This window comes from Epinephelus lanceolatus, chromosome 13, assembly GCF_041903045.1.
Source record: "Epinephelus lanceolatus isolate andai-2023 chromosome 13, ASM4190304v1, whole genome shotgun sequence".
NCBI classification, from domain to species: domain Eukaryota; kingdom Metazoa; phylum Chordata; class Actinopteri; order Perciformes; family Serranidae; genus Epinephelus; species Epinephelus lanceolatus.
The window spans coordinates 36,189,442-36,208,707 of NC_135746.1; the positions used below are offsets into that span (position 1 = coordinate 36,189,442).

General features: G+C 40.0%; 1 protein-coding gene across 3 annotated transcripts in view; it reads left to right on the forward strand.

Moving 5' to 3' along the window:
* dse (dermatan sulfate epimerase) overlaps nucleotides 1-19,266 on the forward strand; it is a 33,137-nt gene that overhangs the window by 3,975 nt on the left and 9,896 nt on the right. The window contains exons 2-3 of one of the 3 annotated variants that reach the window (XM_033649186.2): nucleotides 325-790; nucleotides 10,604-10,857. In XM_033649186.2, the coding sequence (XP_033505077.2) occupies nucleotides 369-790; nucleotides 10,604-10,857 (676 nt within the window). In that variant the 5' untranslated portion in view covers nucleotides 325-368. Of the gene's footprint in view, nucleotides 1-324; nucleotides 791-10,603; nucleotides 10,858-19,266 lie in introns of those variants that run through there. The other 2 variants (XM_078174080.1, XM_078174081.1) reach the window with 2 other exon arrangements.

A 19,266-nucleotide genomic window follows, 5' to 3' on the forward strand; every position in this document is an offset into this window, starting at 1 on the left:
GTTGTGTAGATATAGTGAGTGAAGATTTTATGGCAGGAGGGTACCATTGTATTCTTGGGAACTATAAAAAAATTAGAATTTAGAGAAAATGGAAACTGTCTCAGTTTTAACGACAGTGACTCCTACGTTGCCGGAGTGTAATGTGATTAGTCCTTAGCTGTGCCTCTCAATAATGGTCTACATTACTATGGAAAGCCTGCATCATCAGGACTACAGCTGTATCTAATTATTCAAGGAATGCAGGGCTTTTTGTAAGAAAAGGCTGTGCAGAATATGGGCTGGCTTTCTAAAATCCTTCTCTTCCCCCCTCTGTTTCCCCCTCAGCTGAGCTCCTTTGGCAATGCCACAGTCCCATCTCTGATGAGACGATGAGAACCCACACCCGCGGGGCCCCCACAGTCTTCTTCATAAGTCTGCTGTGGCCCCTGCTCGCCCCAGCGGTGGCAGCGGAAGTGGATCCCAGCGGAGGAATCCCCTTCATGGGAGGCAACTACAATGGTCATCCCATGCTGTACTTCAACCGGGGGGACGTGGAGGAGCTGCAATATGCAGCGGCAGGGACTCATATGGACATGGCAAGGAGGATCCGCGAGGCTGGGGAGACCATGCTGGAGCATCCTGAGATGTACTTGCCCCCCTGGAGCCCCGCAGAGTTCAGCGCCCGCTGGAACGAGGTGTATGGAAACAACCTAGGTGTGCTGTCCATGTTCTGCGTGCTGTACCCTCACAGGGCCGGGGCCCTCGACCTCGCCAAGGACTACATGGAGAGGATGGCGGCTCAGCCTAGTTGGTAGATTTTCTGTCTTTTTTATTATATCATCTCTTTAATTTGACGCAGTGAGATTTCTGCATGAGTAATTTGAACCACCCTTCTCTGATCGTTGGCTGCTTTTCTTTTTAGAGCAACAAATAGAAATCTGCTCATAGTTAACAGATGGTACCTGATATCTGTTTCCAACTCCATGTGTGCATCAACTGGGTATTAATGCTAAATCCTCCCCCTCAGAGGCTTTCTGGTCAGCCCTGTCTCCAGAGTGTTCTCATTTTCCTTTGTGGGCAGAGATCTGGTAAAGATGCATTGTGGTCCGATAAGTCTGTGGTCCAGGAAATATGTTTAGCAGCTGTTTGCTGAACATGAAAGGAAATGAAATGTTCAGATGTGAGCTGAGTAGGGCCACTGGAGGGGCCTGGGCTGAGACTGAAGCTCAGGGTCCAGGTGACCAGAAAGGGATCGATTCCAATCTGCTCTAACTGTCAATATTGTGTAAATCAGTGTTGTGTTGTCTGGATTTATTTTTGGAAGGAATGCACTAGGTTTAACCAGGGTAAGATCAAATGAGCTGAAATTATCCAGTAGTTTAAAAGAAATAGAGAGAATAGAGAAAAGAACAGTTTTCTTTTCAACTTTGACCTTTGTACACCTTTGACCCACTGGTTTACAGTATGGCTATGATGGAATATTAAATGGCCCTAGAATTGTATGGTAATAGTATGGTAATACTCAATAAACACAGTTTAATTGAAAAAGAAATATCTTAGAAAATCTCAAAGCTACATATTACATATACTCAAGACAGGGCTTCAAGCTCGGGTACTGAAACCGGACCCAGTTGTTGGATATTTTTCAGCCTGGACCCTATTTTTCTATGTTGTTGTGTTTAAGTGACTAATGGGAACATCATTTTAAAAAAAAAAAAAACTGGTCCAGTTTTGAACAAAAGGCCTGCTACAAAACTGCACCATCCATGTACATCTCTAAAAGTGCTTTATTTTTGCTACTTACAAGGTCACATTATTATTTTAATTTATTGAAAGGATCCCTACAGAGATAGACCTTTTCATTTTAGAGTAAGATCCTTTTTGTTTAACCAGAAACAGCCCCAAAAATTGCAATCGCCTAACCCACCAGACTCCATTAAAATAAGCAATCATTTCATTATCGTAAAACACACGTCATTCAAAGTAAACAGAAACCAAATAAAACTCACCTGGTTCAACTTTCTTGGTTCCTCTTTTCACTGTTCCAACAATCACCAACTCTGGTTTTGCTGGTTCTATACATGGTAAAATTACTGTTTATTCTAATGGAGTCTGGTGGGTTTGGTGATGGTGATTTTAGTGCTGTTTCTGGTTAAACTAAAAGGATCTTACTCTTTAACAAAAAGGTCTATCTCTGTAGGGATCCTCTCCATAATATTGTCAGACACTTAAAATAACAATGTGATCCTGTCTTTTTTTTTTTTTTGTTAAATGTTCCCATCAGTCAATTGGACATAAAGATGGGAAAATAGGGTGCAGGTTGGGAAATACTGAACTTACCCTTTAAGTTCGTTATTATCTCCTATGATATTGTGCTGTAGTAGTGCACATTCCCAAATAAAAGTTACTATTGATCATATTATGGTTACCACTACTCTAAGCTTTCAGTTCATTATCAAAGGACAGATCTCCTTCAGTCAGGTATGTAAAAAATAGAGATCCTGTTGGAACCCAATGCAAAATTAAGAGGAAAAAATATTACATGACTAGATTTATTGTATTCCCTGCAACACCTCTAATGCTCGACGCAGTAAACACTTCATTTCCCAGATTTTAATTACAGATACATACAAAAAACAAGAATTTGTAAGAACCAGCAGCAACAAAAACCTCCTCACCATACTTAATACCTTGAGATGTACAATCAACAAGTCAGCTGAATCCATCCATTCAGCTCTTGTTTGGACAATCCTCAGGCTTTTCAGAGTCAGCCATGGCTGAACGTCATGCAGGCATCAGCCATCAACAGTGTTTCCTTATTTCCCTAACAATTTGATTAAGTACAATGAACATTAGTTCAGCCTGCAAAGTGCAAAGTGGCTGAGAAGTGGATTACAGCCATTCACGACTTCCTAGCTCTCCACAGCTTTTATTGCAAGAACTAAAGGAATGAAGGTCTGAAAATGACGCTTGGAGAAGGTGGTTGTATTCAGTGTTGGGCTCCATGGTAACCTTCTACAGTTCATTCATTCACATAATCTCACACGATCAATGCTCACTAGCTCACCTCACTATGGATGGTGATTTGAACATTAACCGCCTTTCTTTAAGTTTAGACTTAAATTAGATTTTTTTTAGTACAAAGATAAATATATGTACAAACATCATGTACAGTTATCCACAAACCCAAATCATCCAATCATAAAAAGCCTGGAGATGCTGAAGATACCTTACTCAAATGTAAAATTACAATTCATATTACAGTACAATTATTGTTAATTATTTACTGCAGTGTGGTGAGATCTGTACACATAGGAGCCATAAGTCCACAGAGGCAGAGCAATTGTGAATTAGCTGTCCAATAAAAATCTGAACCTTAACTTTACCTTCGGACAAACTATTGTGGCTGCAAAAGATGTTAGATTTCAACTCTGATACTTAAGAAAGTTTGTCATCCAGTGAGGTCATATATTCAGAACACTACAGAGACATCAGGAGCACCAATATTTCGTCAAGGGGCTTGCTGGGATAAGACTGCTCTCCCTGATCCTCACATCTCATACCAAATTTTCAAACAGGAATTATTTGAATGAATCAACTGCATATTTTAAGTCTAGAGTTACTTTCTCTCCTGAAAAATGTCAAACTCAGTTTGTGACACAGTAACAGTTACTGGACGAAAATGAAAACAGCAATGAGCCTGGCTCAGATTCTCTGCAATTGCCGCTGATTGATGCAAAATGCATTCTGGGATACTTGATACTTGGCTACCTCAAGGCCACACAAGCCTGCTTCTAAAGTATCCTGGACAAATTAGGCGGGGCAACAACACTTCCGATCATTTCGACTGTATTTTGCTGGATGTGGACGTTGAATTGTAACAGTGGTTTGGCTGTAATTGTCTGATGACATTTCACAAGACAAGGAGACACCAGTACAGACAGGAATGCAGATTGAGAAATGCCTAAAGACTTAGATTCAGACAGAAAAGTTGAATTCATAGGCAATGAAATACACCTTGTTCAGTTCAGGATACTCAGGGGTTTTTCCTTCCTTAGTGTTGCTTGGTCTGGTATGACCAATAGCTCATAGTGGCTGGTGTTAGCAGACAGATATTGCTCAGTGACTGACAGTACTCAGTCTGTTCTTTACCTTCACCATTATCCTGTAATTTATTTAATTAATTTAATAACCGGTGCTCTATGCCAGATTGTATTTTATGAACTGATAATCAGAGTCATCGTAAATCAATATATCTATCCAGTTATGCAGTGTGACTAATTCATTCTATTCCAACAATTCCTCTGCCTTGAGCCAACATTTTTACTCCCCCGAAAATGAAACTCTCACTTAAAATTTGCAATTGACATTTCCATAGATAAGATTTCTGTAAGGCGTTATCAACTCTACATTAGTAATTTTTTAATTGCAGGATCCATAAGATTCTCAGCCACTGTATTCTCCTGTCTGAAACTAGTTCTAGAGAAACAAAATACAAAGGTTCACAACTACACACCTGCAGTTGGAGTGTCTCACAGCTCTTGTTCCCAGTGGTCAGGATAGAGTGATGTGTTCTGTGACTCACTGTATGAACAGACTTTCCTTTCTCTGACAACTGACATGTCATAAAACATATTCTTTGTTCTAATGTTAGACCAAACATAACAGCAGCAGATGGACAGATGAGCGTGTTCACTTGAAGTGAACCTCAACTTCCAAAATTAAAGGAACACTTCACCTCCAAAATGATCACTTGTATATTAATTAATTACCTCATGTTATGTTGAATTTGTGAAGGAAACATTGTTTTTCTCACATGCCTCCATGGTTTAATGGAGATTGTAGGAACTGAAAGAAATTCTTGATGAATTGGAGTAAATGGGGGCCGGGTTTAACAATAGCAAAAACATCAATTTACAAACTTTCATACAACTCCTGCGGTATAATCCGAGTCTCATTTATCCAGTTGTTTACTCAGAACTTCCCAAACACATAGATTTTCACAAAGACCTGAATACTTAAAACACTTCCACATAAACAGTCTCACACATGGAAGAGAGCACACCTGGGTAAGCGAGTGCTCGTGCATTTCATTGAATTCTCGCCTCCCAGCCTGTTCAGCAGGAGTTCTGCTGTCACTCACGCACGCCTGTCGCAGCCTGGCCAGTAAACAAGCTGGGACGCAGGATTTCAATGGAATGCACGAGCCAATTTCAAATAAACGTGCTTGCCCTGGCACACTACTGGTCCGTGCGTGAGACTGTTTATGCAGAAGTGTTTTAAATAGTAAGGTTATAGCAAACATGCACGTGTTTGGGAAGTACTGAGCATGTGACTGAATAAATAAGACTTGGATTATACTGCAAGAGTTGTGTGATAGTTTGTATACAGATGTTTTGATATAGTTTTGCTATTAAATAAACGTGGCCTGTTTTACTTCAATTCATAAAGTATTTTCTCTGTTTTCTGGATTTTTTGTTGTTGTTTTCACTGTGGAGGCATGCCACAAAAACACAGTTTCCTTTTTAAATTGAATGAAACTTGGGCTGAGTAATGGATATACAAGTGATCATTTTTGAAGTATTCCCTTAAATGTAACTTTCTTGGCTGAACTCTTACAGGTGCACCCCCCTCCTCTTTCATGTGAGCAACATAATCCCTCTCATTTTGCTACATGGCTGCTGTGTTGCCTCCAGCCATTGAACAGGTGGAAGGGGATTTTCCCTCAGCTCATTTCTTGAGGGGGGGTTTAAACAGTGTGGTATTAATGCAATTTGCAGGACATTTTTTACCATATCAATGCTTGTGCCACAGTGCAGAAACGTGAAGCCACTGAGCATGTGTTTTCACATCTTAAGAGCACACTGTGAGTTTTCTCCTTGGCCGCACTTTTATTATGGTCACTGAACCTCTGAAGAGTTTGTGCAGAGTGGCTCCAGGAATCAGTCAGCTGTGGTATTCATGACCTTCAATTATGTCTCCAACAACTCCAGGAACCATGTTCCGACGGGGAACTTCTACTTTGTGGCATACTGGTGCCTGCTTCTTTTTGGGTTTTTTTCTTTTTACACAGTCTGTGCAAACATACAGAAGTGAGATTATGTGCTTTGGCATTATTCAATGTACAGTCCAACTGCAACTTGGCATCTCTTACATTGATAGTCTTCCTTTTTGCCTTATGGACATATTGCAGCATAAAGAAGCTATCCATTTGGTGTTCATTTGCATGGCCAGACTGAAAATGATTTTCAAATAAATCTCAGCTGCCACTTAACATGTGGAAACCATGCATCACCAACATCAAACGTATGCTCTTTAAGTAAAAGAACATGACATTAAATGTCATTGTTAACATTTGAACATGTGTTTAAGGGATGTCAGTGAAAAACTGATTCAACAAGGGAGGAACATTCTGGTATTGAGATGCCTCTAAATACTGAATTCATTTCCTTATAGTAATATATTCAGACACATAACACTGTGTAGACTAATGCAGTCCAAAGCAAATGGTCAAAGTTGTCAGGCCATGGATAATATACAGTACAGGCCAAAAGTTTGGACACACCTTCTCATTCAATGCGTTTTCTTTATTTTCATGACTATTTACATTGTAGATCCTCACTGAAGGCATCAAAACTATGAATGAACACATGTGGAGTTATGTACTTAACAAAAAAAGGTGAAATAACTGAAAACATGTTTTATATTCTAGTTTCTTCAAAATAGCCACCCTTTGCTCTGATTACTGCTTTGCACACTCTTGGCATTCTCTCGATGAGCTTCAAGTGGTAGTCACCTGAAATGGTTTCCACTTCACAGGTGTGCCTTATCAGGGTTAATTAGTGGAATTTCTTGCTTTATCAATGGGGTTGGGACCATCAGTTGTGTTGTGCAGAAGTCAGGTTAATACACAGCCGACAGCCCTATTGGACAACTGTTAAAATTCATATTATGGCAAGAACCAATCAGCTAACTAAAGAAAAACCAGTGGCCATCATTACTTTAAGAAATGAAGGTCAGTCAGTCCGGAAAATTGCAAAAACTTTAAATGTGTCCCCAAGTGGAGTCGCAAAAACCATCAAGCGCTACAACGAAACTGGCGCACATGAGGACTGACCCAGGAAAGGAAGACCAAGAGTCACCTCTGCTTCTGAGGATAAGTTCATCCGAGTCACCAGCCTCAGAAATCGCAAGTTAACAGCAGCTCAGATCAGAGACCAGATGAATGCCACACAGAGTTCTAGCAGCAGACCCATCTCTAGAACAACTGTTAAGAGGAGACTGCGCCAATCAGGCCTTCATGGTCAAATAGCTGCTAGGAAACCACTGCTAAGGAGAGGCAACAAGCAGAAGAGATTTGTTTGGGCCAAGAAACACAAGGAATGGACATTAGACCAGTGGAAATCTGTGCTTTGGTCTGATGAGTCCAAATTTGAGATCTTTGGTTCCAACCGCCGTGTTTTTGTGAGACGCAGAAAAGGTGAACGGATGGATTCCACATGCCTGGTTCCCACTGTGAAGCATGGAGGAGGAGGTGTGATGGTGTGGGGGTGTTTTGCTGGTGACACTGTTGGGGATTTATTCAAAATTGAAGGCACACTGAACCAGCATGGCTACCACAGCATCCTGCAGCGACATGCCATCCCATCCGGTTTGTGTTTAGTTGGACGATCATTTATTTTTCAACAGGACAGTGACCCCAAACACACCTCCAGGCTGTGTAAGGGCTATTTGACCAAGAAGGAGAGTGATGGAGTGCTGCGGCAGATGACCTGGCCTCCACAGTCACCGGACCTGAACCCAATCGAGATGGTTTGGGGTGAGCTGGACCGCAGAGTGAAGGCAAAGGGGCCAACAAGAGCTAAACACCTCTGGGAACTCCTTCAAGACTGTTGGAAAACCATTTCAGGTGACTACCTCTTGAAGCTCATCGAGAGAATGCCAAGAGTGTGCAAAGCAGTAATCAGAGCAAAGGGTGGCTATTTTGAAGAAACTAGAATATAAAACATGTTTTCAGTTATTTCACCTTTTTTTGTTAAGTACATAACTCCACGTGTTCATTCATAGTTTTGATGCTTTCAGTGAGAATCTACAATGTAAATAGTCATGAAAATAAAGAAAACGCATTGAATGAGAAGGTGTGTCCAAACTTTTGGCCTGTACTGTATGTGAGCTGCTTAGATTTTGTGTAATTTTCTTTTGCTTCTCTCTTTTTTTGAATGTTAACAAATGTATATTTCTTAACTTTGTGAAGGTCATGGAGATTAATACTTGTAATATCAAGTGCTGAAGCAGATACAAAACTAACTTACAATTTATGGCCTCCAACCTCCAATAGGTTCACTTTTTCATAAGCTCCTTTGAAAGAAAGCATCAATGATCAGTGGCTAGACCAGAGGGGACATCATGGCCTAGGTGCTCTGTCAGATTTCAACAGAATACCTGTGTCAGAACATGATTTATTGATTCGACTCAGGGAAGTTTAAAGGGGGTCTATTATGCTCATTTTAAGTTTCATATTTATATTTTGGGGCATTATTAGAACATGTTTACATGTTTTAGTGTTTGTCACTTTAAGACAAAAGGTCCAGTTTGCTCTGACGAGTCAGCATTTTTGGATCTATCTACATATCTGCACATTTGACATCTGTGCAGCGCTGTCATTCAGTTGCAGCCAGTGAATGACTGCAGTGGAGTATAGTGGCACTTTCTACCGTGAAAAATCACCAATAAAACTTTCACATCTCTACATGTTTCAGCAGGAATATGATCTGAAATCGGGAATAAGTGAACAACGTTAGTAACCAAGATTACATGTTATTAGCATGCAGCTACATGTAGCAGTGTACTCGCAGCCGGGGAATGACTGTAACAGAATATAGCAGAACTTTCTATCCTGAAAAATGACCAGTAAAAGCTTGTAAACCAACTTCTCCACAACCAGACATGTTCCAGCAAGAATATGATCCGAAAAAGGGGAGAATTTTAAAACAAGACAACCAAGATTATGTTTCCCTGATATTAGCATGTAGCTCCATGTAGCAGTGTATGCCTGGAGCAGATGGCCACATAACGAAATCCATCATGAGTTGACATCAGCGTGTAACATATGAAGTCAGAAAAATCTTGGAAAAACAAAGTATTCAGAATTGTCTGACGCCTGAGAATATTGCTGGCTACAGGAGTACTTGTACATGAGGGATAATGCCCAACAAGGTGTCCATTATCAGGAATTAATTGCCAACATAGAGGAGTGAACCATCTGATGTGCCATTATTTCTTTATAATCAGCGCCTCTAAGAGCAATTTTCCGCTCATACCACGATCTCTTCCCATTTCTCATTTTCATTTATATTTTCATGCCTTTTGCTATCAAAATCAAAAGTTTTTCACAAGCCATAACTCGTTTTTCTTGCTGACATTATGCAATGGAAATGTTATTCACTACTCCAGTAAATAGGACGAACCTTAGAAACAACTCAGCAACTAGAGATATTTCTTGTCCTAGAACCCTGTGGCTCAGCTATTAGCCAGAAAGCTAACATTATGCTACCAAGTCAATTACATTGCATACAGTTGACAAACAGTTAACAATAAGACTAGCTAGCCATCCAGCCATGACATTGTCTCAAAATCAATATTAAGAACTTTATGAACAAATGGTATGTTAATGTTGGCAGCAGCCTTATGTTGCAAACTGAATAGTAATTGGATGTGAGATGATCACTGATGTGATACAAAGTATCACTAAGTTAGCTTGGAGCTTGTGTGTTTCAGTCTGCATCCTGTGGTGTTCAGAGGATGAGATACTGAAGGACTACAATCAGTGTTGGAATAAATTGTAAACAAGGGCTTTGACTGCATCCCTGTTGTTATAGTTACTGCTACTATTATGGAGGCATGGATTTGAATTTCCCCTCTGGGGGATCAATAAAGTATATCTTATCTTAATTTAGAGCAGTGAACACAGTTTCACTGGAACTACTTGGTGTTAAAAGGTTTTGATGGACACCCTGCAGCCAATCAGAATCGAGTATTGATCCGATCATGGAATAAATACATTAACCCCATTATCTGAAACTTTGGTCACATTTAGTATGAACGTCCAACATTTTAACACATATACCTGACAGAAAATAAGTCAAAGCATAAAAGAGCTGCTTTCAAATGCAGCATTTGGTTTCACCACCACATCTTAAGTTCCTTTCTCTTTAAAGTGGGAAGAATGATTACAGAACACTTTTCACTCTTTTACAACACTTTGCACTCCTAAAACTCACAGAAGTCAGCACTCTTAGATCCTAGCGCCTCTTAACCAGGAGGGAATTTGCTTACACTACACTTTAAATGTCTCATTATAAATCTTTTTATTGGTAAGCAATGGTGCAGCAGTTGCGGTACAAAATGCTTCTTAGCATCTTTATTTTTGCTTTCAAAGTGAATAGATGTTTTACAGCTGTGGTAAAGATAATTAAAAGGCTTTGCAAAGAAAACGTCAAACAAACATTTGCCAGGACTTCATTTAAAGGGTGAAAATTTAACACCTGATTATCATTGAATGTTTATTTTCCACGTGCACCACATATGCCTTGCCTTTAGACTTGTGTTGGTGTTTGTATTGCAGGTTGGTTAAAGATGCCCCCTGGGATGAAGTTCCTCTGGCGCACTCTCTGGTCGGGTTTGCCACCGCTTATGACTTCCTGTATGAGTACTTGAACAAGGGCCAACAGGAGCGTTTCCTACAGGTGATCGGCAACGCGTCACGCCTGATGTATGAGAAGTCATACGTCCGAGGCTGGGGGTTCCAGTACCTACACAACCATCAGCCTACCAACTGTGTGGCTCTGCTCACAGGAAGCCTGGTTTACATGACCCAAGGTTAGTGGATAGAGATTCATGTCTTTGTAATGTGTCTACTGTATGTCTTTGCCCTCGAGGCAGTGGGCTGAAAGATGAGCATGTAGGTCAGTATGTACCATCTGACCAATGCACAAGAAATCTTTACAACCAGTGGCTAAGTTTGTCATGATATTTGATAGAAATATTTACATTCCCCAAAGGAGGATTCCTTGTGTTTTCTGATATTTCAGTTTCACGTATGCCTTTGTGAAAAACCATAGCTTTTGACATGTCAAAAGTTTTTTGACTCCCTTCACTCAGTCAGCAAACTCGTTCCAGCTCTGTATGGGAGCATAAGGGTTAGAAACCTGCCTCGCTCAGCATTAACCAGCTTCATCTTAACTAAAGGAATTTCATTAGTCTGGTTTTCACTGTAGAGGTTTAGTCTCACATGGTGTAAAGGCTGATTCTCAGTAAAAGCCTTACTAAGACTGCAGTTGTAAAAGGACATACTCAAATATTTAATTATTGAGATAGAGCACCAGATTTTGAGATATTAAATATCGGTTTGGGATATTAGATCAGTAATAATTGTAGCTTTAGTTTAGAAATACTTATTCATATCTACTGTACCTCCAAGATACAGCAAATGTTACAGATCTTTTGGCAGACTCCTTTAGCGTCTCCTTTAACTGACCTGGTGACAGATATAACAATTTTTCAGACCACATTAGCTAGCCTCCCTTAAAGAGAATTGCCAATACTGCTCAGTGAATATGAAGTCATACTTGCTCACTGCAGCTTTTTTTAATGATTTAATTTGACTCACCCACTCTATCTTACTCACAAGAGTTTACAAGAATCAGTTTATTCTGATCTGTTGGAGTCTCAAAGTTCACACAATAACCTATATAAAAGGTTTGTGAAATTACAGGTAGATTTAGATGGATGGCAGGTTGAACTAGTCAAGTGCACTCAGTAGAGATCTGCAGATCTCTGCCAGGTGTGTCTGGGGGTGTAATGGTGGGGAATAGGGAGTGGAGGGCAGGCAGTGTGACCAGCATGTGTGCATGACAGTAATTGAAAGGTGCATAGAATAGTATAATGGTCTGGTTACTGAACATCCAGGTTTGCATAACTGTATATACAGTGGAGTAATGGTGTCCTGAGCTGAGAATTAAGTCACATCCTCCATCATCCCATCATTTCTACTGGCTGGCTTAACACCACAGCTCTACACTGCATCATGCAGTGGTTACTGCTGTTAATGATTTTGAAGCATAAGAGCGCTATTAGCACATTAAACGTGTCTACCACTGCTAGCCACCACCGTTTTTGGCTCTCTATGTTTGCTTGTGACGTCAGAGGCTTGCTGGAAATGCCTTTTGCCTTGTGATTTCAGTACTTGCGTTCCTTACCGGTCGGTTTAGAAGTATAAGGAGTCAGCAATCAATGACGGTAAAAAATAGTCAATAGAACAGATTTTTCAACAATTATGAATCACTGCAACCACAAGACGTCCTTACATACAGCATACAGTCATACACACAAAATATTAGGCTGATGGGTCCAGTAGTTTGTGAGATTGGCTGTGGACAGACAAATACACACATACACACACAGGACCAAACGTATGGTCAAAAGCTTAGCTGATAGAAAATCAGCTAAGGTTTAACGATTATTTTTGTTACTGATTAATTTGGCAATACATTTCTCAATAAATCCATCATTTGTCAAAAAAATCTTGACTCTGTTCAGTTTGAAAAGCTGGAATCGAAAAATGACTAAAATGATTCTTTATCAAAATAGTTGTCAATTAATTTTCTGTCAGCTAATCAGTGAACTAGCCTATTATTCCAGCCCTTAAAGGTAGGCCGACTTTGTCCTTCAACGATGTCTATTAAATGTGTCTTTCAGTGTGTAAATCGATGAACAAAAGTAATCCCTTAACTTAAAGTCCACTTACCGCACTAACTTTTAATCAAGTTCATCACTAGTTTTCAGTTCTCGGTTTTCTAATGTAATACCTCTAATATTCAATGACAGCACACCACCAGGTCTTCAGACTAAAAGTACATATATGTACTGTATATGGTATGGGTCATGTCTCCTAATTTGGCTGGTGAGACTTGCCAACCTCAGTTTGCTTCTGAGAGAAACTTTGACTGGAATTTCAGTGAAGTCAGCCTGAGGTTATCTGCCATGGCTGCACTTAATCCTCTGTAATTGTTCTCCAGATGAGGTTCCTCACATAAATCTGCCACATTGTGCATAAAAGGTTTGGTCCTTATTCTCTTTGTGAGACCTTGCATGATTATTTACTGCCTAATGTCTCTTTTTGCCTCAGTATCCTGCACCGAATATTTTGAGTAGCAGCAGAGAAAGGCCATCTGAAGGTAAACGCCTGCAGGGCAGCTTGCTTTGCTTACAGGGATTTGATTTCTGGTACAAAAGATCCAGTCCTGATGTGAACTAAATGACAGCTGACTTACAGAGAACTGCTGTGGTCACAGTGGTTTTATTTGAGGCTTTTTTCTAGAGGGCAACAACAGGCGCAAAGCTCTGTGAACACTCAGGAGAGTTATAGCCTGACCTGTTTTTGCTTCACTTCAGTTTGCGTCAAGCCCAGGAAAAAGTGAGTTTGCTACGCCAGGCTCTGCCGGTCTATGTTACCTGTGAGGGATTGAGCTCAGCTGCTGCTGGGGTGCTCTGTTTATGACAGGTTTTATTTATTAAGTGTCCTTTAAAGCAGACTTCATGTGGAGATGATAGATTGATACCTAGCAGAAAATAGCTTCTTAAAAGATTGCTAACATATGATGTATTTGCAATGATTTAAAAAAACTCTCATTTTAGCTGCTTTGTTTAGCAGGCTGTCTCAAGTGCCTCATCTAAAACTGTGCAGAGGCCTGACTGCATTCCACTATCTTCTATGCATCATTCATTTCCTGTGCAAAGAGATGACATTACGTCCAAATATTGTTCTGCCAAGATGAATAAATGGAAAGTTTCCAATATGCACAACCAGAAAAGAAGAAAAAACTCTGTCTTCTTTTTCTTCATTGGTTATCTGACACAGGCTTTAAGCCCATTTCTGACATTTTGGACTAAGTTATTGTTTTTTCATTATTTTGGGCCCTAAAATAACGCGCTGTTACAATGAACAATTCCTGTGCCACTCACTGAATTTGGAAATATGAGTCTCTGAGTTTAGTTCCTGGGACATGCTGACAGACTTCAGTGTAGATAACCACATAAGAAGGCAGCAGCACATTCCAGATACAGGTGTTTGCTTGTTGGTGCCTTGAAGCTGAATGTTCAGTTAGACAGAGCTGTGCACAGTTTACTCACAGTTAATCTACAGGGAACCCCTACTCCCTTTCTGTCACACCCTCGGCCAAATGTCTGCCAAAGTGATGCATTATTGACTATGGATGTGGCAGTCAATGCTTAGGTCGGCTTAAGTGCTTATAAAACAGCTTGGAATCCTATTAAAGGAGATGTATGCACGTTCAGAGGATTAAAATAGCACGAAGTAACTACTTACAATGTAAAGGTTTAGTGGAGTAATGGCATCCTAAGCAGAGACTGAACTTACGCTTCCTCTGTGTGTGTTGTAATCTGAGCTTCTCTATTCTTTGTTCTGGTAGCCAGTCTGGCCGTGCATGCATGTAAGTGCATGTGAGTCCCTGTGTGTATATCCTACTTGCTATCTTATTCCTGTCGCTCTGCACTCCACCATGAAAATTACCTGGATCTTCCACATTGTTGGTCCCATAGAGCAAGCGCACTTTAGGCTTATTGCGATGGAGCACAGCCAAGTGCGGCCAAGCAGCTAACTTCCACTGGTGATACTCAAAAAAATGTTTCCCCTTTTTTACAGGCATCTCTTTCACAATGTAAGTCTATGGGAAAAAGTCCTTTGGGCCTCATGGCATCATGTGACAGTGTAATTTCACTTTTGGCCACTTGCAAAATTGGCTTTAAAGCCCAACACTGTTCCTGGGGGGCTTCCGCTCTGCTCCACGTTAACACTGTTAGCTCTGTCTGCATTGTTGCTGTCATTAACATTATTTGTGCTGTTAGCGCCATTAGCTGCTAGCTGCCAGCTTAGCCACCTCCATGTTGTTAGCCGTGTGCATGCAATCCCAGATCACACAGATATGCTCTGAATGTCATATTTCAGTCCTTTAAACCATTTGGAAAGTTAGGTGAAGATACTGTAATGTCAAGTTCCCTTATTCCAAATTAACTTGGAGGATAAGGGCGTATTAAACAAGAATATGGAACTGTAGGCTGACAGATTGATTTGTTTTGTAAACCACATAACAAAATACTGATTGAACTCATTATCATATTAATTTTCTTGGACACACTAGACAGCAGAGGGTTACAGTAGTCCAGTGTGCTGGAAATAAAGGCATCAATTAACTTTTCTATGTCTGCCTGTAAGAAAAATGGCATGACTCTGGCAGTATTCCTTAAATGATAGAAAGACACTTTAGTCACATTTTTATTGTGGCATTTAGAATTTAGGCCAGAGTCAGTGATGATGCCAAGGTTTTTTTTATCTGTTTGCTAGTGTTTAGTGCAAATAACGGAAAGTGGTCAGACAGGTTTTCTCTCGTAGCTTTTGCTGCAATATCTAGAATCTCAGTTTTGTCATGACTTAACTGTAGGAAGTTCCAAGTCATCCACAGCCTTATGTCAGAGATGCATGCAATCAAGTTGTGTAATCCTTTGAGCTTACATTGATACATGCTGGGTGTTGTCTGCATAATTATAGAAATTGATATTGCAGTTTCTTTTAATATTGTCCAAGTGGTAACATGTACAGACTGAAAAGAATTGGGCCTGAGATTGGGCCCTGTGGAATACCACATGTCAAGTCTCTTTTATCAGGGTAGCCCTCATCCATGACCACATAGAATTGTCGACCATTTAAGAACTGTGCCAGAGAGACCCCAGCAGAATATCATGATGTACAGTATCGAATGCAGCACAAGATATAACAGGAGAAGCAGAGAACTTTTACTAATCGGTATTCATTCTGAGGTCATTCACAACTTTGACTAGAGCTGTTTGCGAACTGTGTTGGGCCTTAAAAACCAGACTGGAATTTTTCAAACACAGTGTTGTCACAGAGGAAACCATTAATCTGTTAAAAAACTTTTTTTTTTTTCCTAAAATCAAAAAAGGCAGGTTAGAGATCAACTTCCTCAGCAAATCAGTTGAAAAACAGTTTTTAAACAAGTGGTGGAAATAAGATCAAGAGGACAGCCAGAGAGCAGATGTGTAGTGTTGTTCCTTTCAGTGAGGAGTGGCATTTAGCTTTAATAGCTACACTCTCAACATTGCTTCCTTAAAAACTCTTGGCTCCATTCATTTCCTCTGTTACTGCTTGCAGTTTAAAGCAAGACTGCGTACCTGTAATACCTCACATGAATGCAAATCCCCCACAATTGACTGTGGGAAATATTGTATTTCATTACTGACTCTGTCCTGCCCCTAATGTAAAATAGATTACAAAAAAAATTACCAGCTCCTTAATCCTTTTCTATTGTACCCTGCTAACTGTGTGTGATGTTCTGATGTGCAGACACACTGAAGGAGCAGAGAGTAAGTTAAAGAGCATTGTTGGAAATAAATCTGTTGACCTTTCACATTCCTCTGGACATAATGTGTGCTGAGTGAGGGATCTGGGTGCCCAGAACCAGCACCCTGGCTAACAGCATGGGAGACAGTCAGACCTAAGCCCTCAGCCTGACAGCAGCATTATCCCCTCTGCTAGTCATTAGGCAAACTAGCCCCATTATTAGACTGTGGGAAAACAGGGGAAATTAGAGCTGAACCCAGAGAGTCACTGTACACGATGTGCATGTGATGTCGTTTGTCTGGTATGTGTTTTCCTTTTAATGTGGGTTCACAGGATGATTCTCTTTTTTTTTTATTTCTTATTTTTTGATGACGTCTTTGGTATTGCAGTAATTGCTGTGGTGTAATTGCACGTCAAGGACTGTGTCATGGTTTTCCTAGGATTTTGTGTTGATGACGTTAGAGTTTCAGTACATAGTACTTCCTTTTTCTTTGTTCAGTTATGGTGAGTATCATAATTCCTGCTAACTGGCCAGTTTCTCTTCTGTTTTTTATGAATTTTATATATGTTTTTACTGACAAGCTGCTTATGTTTTTGCTGAAAATCTTAAATGCATCATTGTCTACGTGGCGAAGGCTGAAATCTCTACTTTACACAGGGTGTTGTGTTGAGTTGTGGTTATACTATTTTTAAAAGCTGGCAATAGAAGAGAAAAACTGATTTTAAAAGCTCCACAAAGGAAACCCACAGAGAAATAAAATTAAATGCATTTCATCAGCTCTGTGTAGCTTTTTTTGTAGGGGTGCACCGATTTATTGGCTGAACATCAGTGGCAGACAATATTCACCTTGTTGACTGTCATTGGCCTATTGGCAAATAAGATGAGGTAAAAGAAGAATAAACTGACTGTTGGACAAGTGGGCGCTGTGATCTCACTGTTGTGTGATGAGATGGCAAGTAGCAAAAAGTAAAAAGCATTTGGGGTAAACAGAGATCTTCCCCAGGTCCTGGGACATCTTTGTGATGAAAGGACACAGTAAACCTACTATTGTCACATCAGAGGACGCACCCTATTGTTACCCTGATAATGCTACACTGTGAACCACAAATCTGTGTTAAAATTAGGAGAGCTAGTTAACATTAGCTCTAAGCAGCCAGTGGCTGCAACTAACAACTCAAGGAGGTTGTATTGAGTTACATTATGATGCGTTCAAGCTGTATACAGTAAAAATGAGTACTGAGCAAGTAAATTATAACATTTTCGTGATGTGTTCAATGTAATCTTGTAAAATGTAGAGAGAGAAACTAATAATAAGGCATTTGAAGCAAAGTTTATATTAAAGGCTGTTTCATAAACTTGTATGATTAATTTTGTGCTCATTCAGACAGACAGTGTAGTGAAGAGCTTAATTACTTTAAAACAGTTACGTTTTTTTTTTAATAATATAGATTTCTTTGTTTCCCTGGCAAAAAAGGGGGGGTAAAATACAACAAAAGAAAATAAACAACAATAAAAAAAACATCAGTGTGGGTATCAGCTATCGGCCAAATTGTCATTTTAAACATCAGTATCGGCCCAGAATTTAAAAATCGTCTTTTTAGCCTCTTTTAGCTTATTGTTTTGTTCTCTTTTTTTTTTTTTTTGTTATTCTGTCTGTATCCACCTTGTGTGCAGAAATGCAAAGCAGCTGTGTTGAGCAACAAAAAAAAGGTCAGATGAACTCGCTGTTAGCAGCTAGCTGGCAAAGCCCAACATTTAGCAAACTGAAAAAGCAGACATTTTGTGGTTGTTGAAGACTGAAACAAGCTGAAAGGAGAGTATTAAACTTGAATTTGTAATGTGGCTAGGACTCTGAAATTGATGATACTGTAATGTAGCTTAAAATGAAGAGTAGCTCATAGATTAACTAGCTAAAGGGACAGTTTTAAAGTAGCTTCCCCAACATTGCTGTTTTCTAATGGTAGCCAAAAACAGAATCCAAAACTTTGTAAGACACACACAACTTATATTTTCAAATTGTTCTTTTGCCCTCAAGTGGCCAAAAGAAAAATAATGAATGTAACTTTAAATAAATAAGAGATTTAATTAATTTTAACCAGACTGTTGAGCATTTCTAGGGCTATGGTAGTCCAAGGCATTGACAGATTGTGTGTATTTTTAAAGAAATTATAAGAATTTAATTTTTATGATGTCTTTACTTTTGAGGAAAGAACTGATGAGACTCAAAGCCTGAGCTGCTGTGAAGTGTGGCCCTGGACTGTGCGAGCGCTGGTGAAGCTCTGTTTGTGTAAATATGGTCTTTGTACGTGCCAAGAGTTCCTGTTTGATGGTAAATACCTGCTCTGTGTAGGCCAGCGGTCCCCAAGCCCAAACCAAACACTGTTGGGGACGACTCCAGTGGGCGTACTCGGCATACTGGGCGGGTGCAGGCCGGTTACCGCCGATGGCCTCGGGATTCCTCAATGAACTGTGGCTGGAGTGTTTATGTGGTCGCTTGTTCTCATAGTAAAGTCTATGTGTGTGATCCAGTGTGTGTGTGTGAGAGAGCGTATACATGGTGTAGTGTGCCATAGTGGTGTCATGCTTTCCATAGCCACAGTGAAATGTGTGTGGAAGGTTTCTTTAGGTAACAGACTAAGGAGACGTTGTTGGCTGCAATGCTGTTTTTCATAAATTCCATTTATGACATAACACACACGCGGGTATACTATTAAACGCAGGGCTATAGTCACTTTGTAATTCAGGATCTCTCCCTTTAAGTCCCTCTCAGTAAGTGGAGCACTTTTCATGGCCCCTGCTTGCAAAGAGGATTACTGCTCTCCTGTTTTGTACAAAAAGTCTATTATTGGCC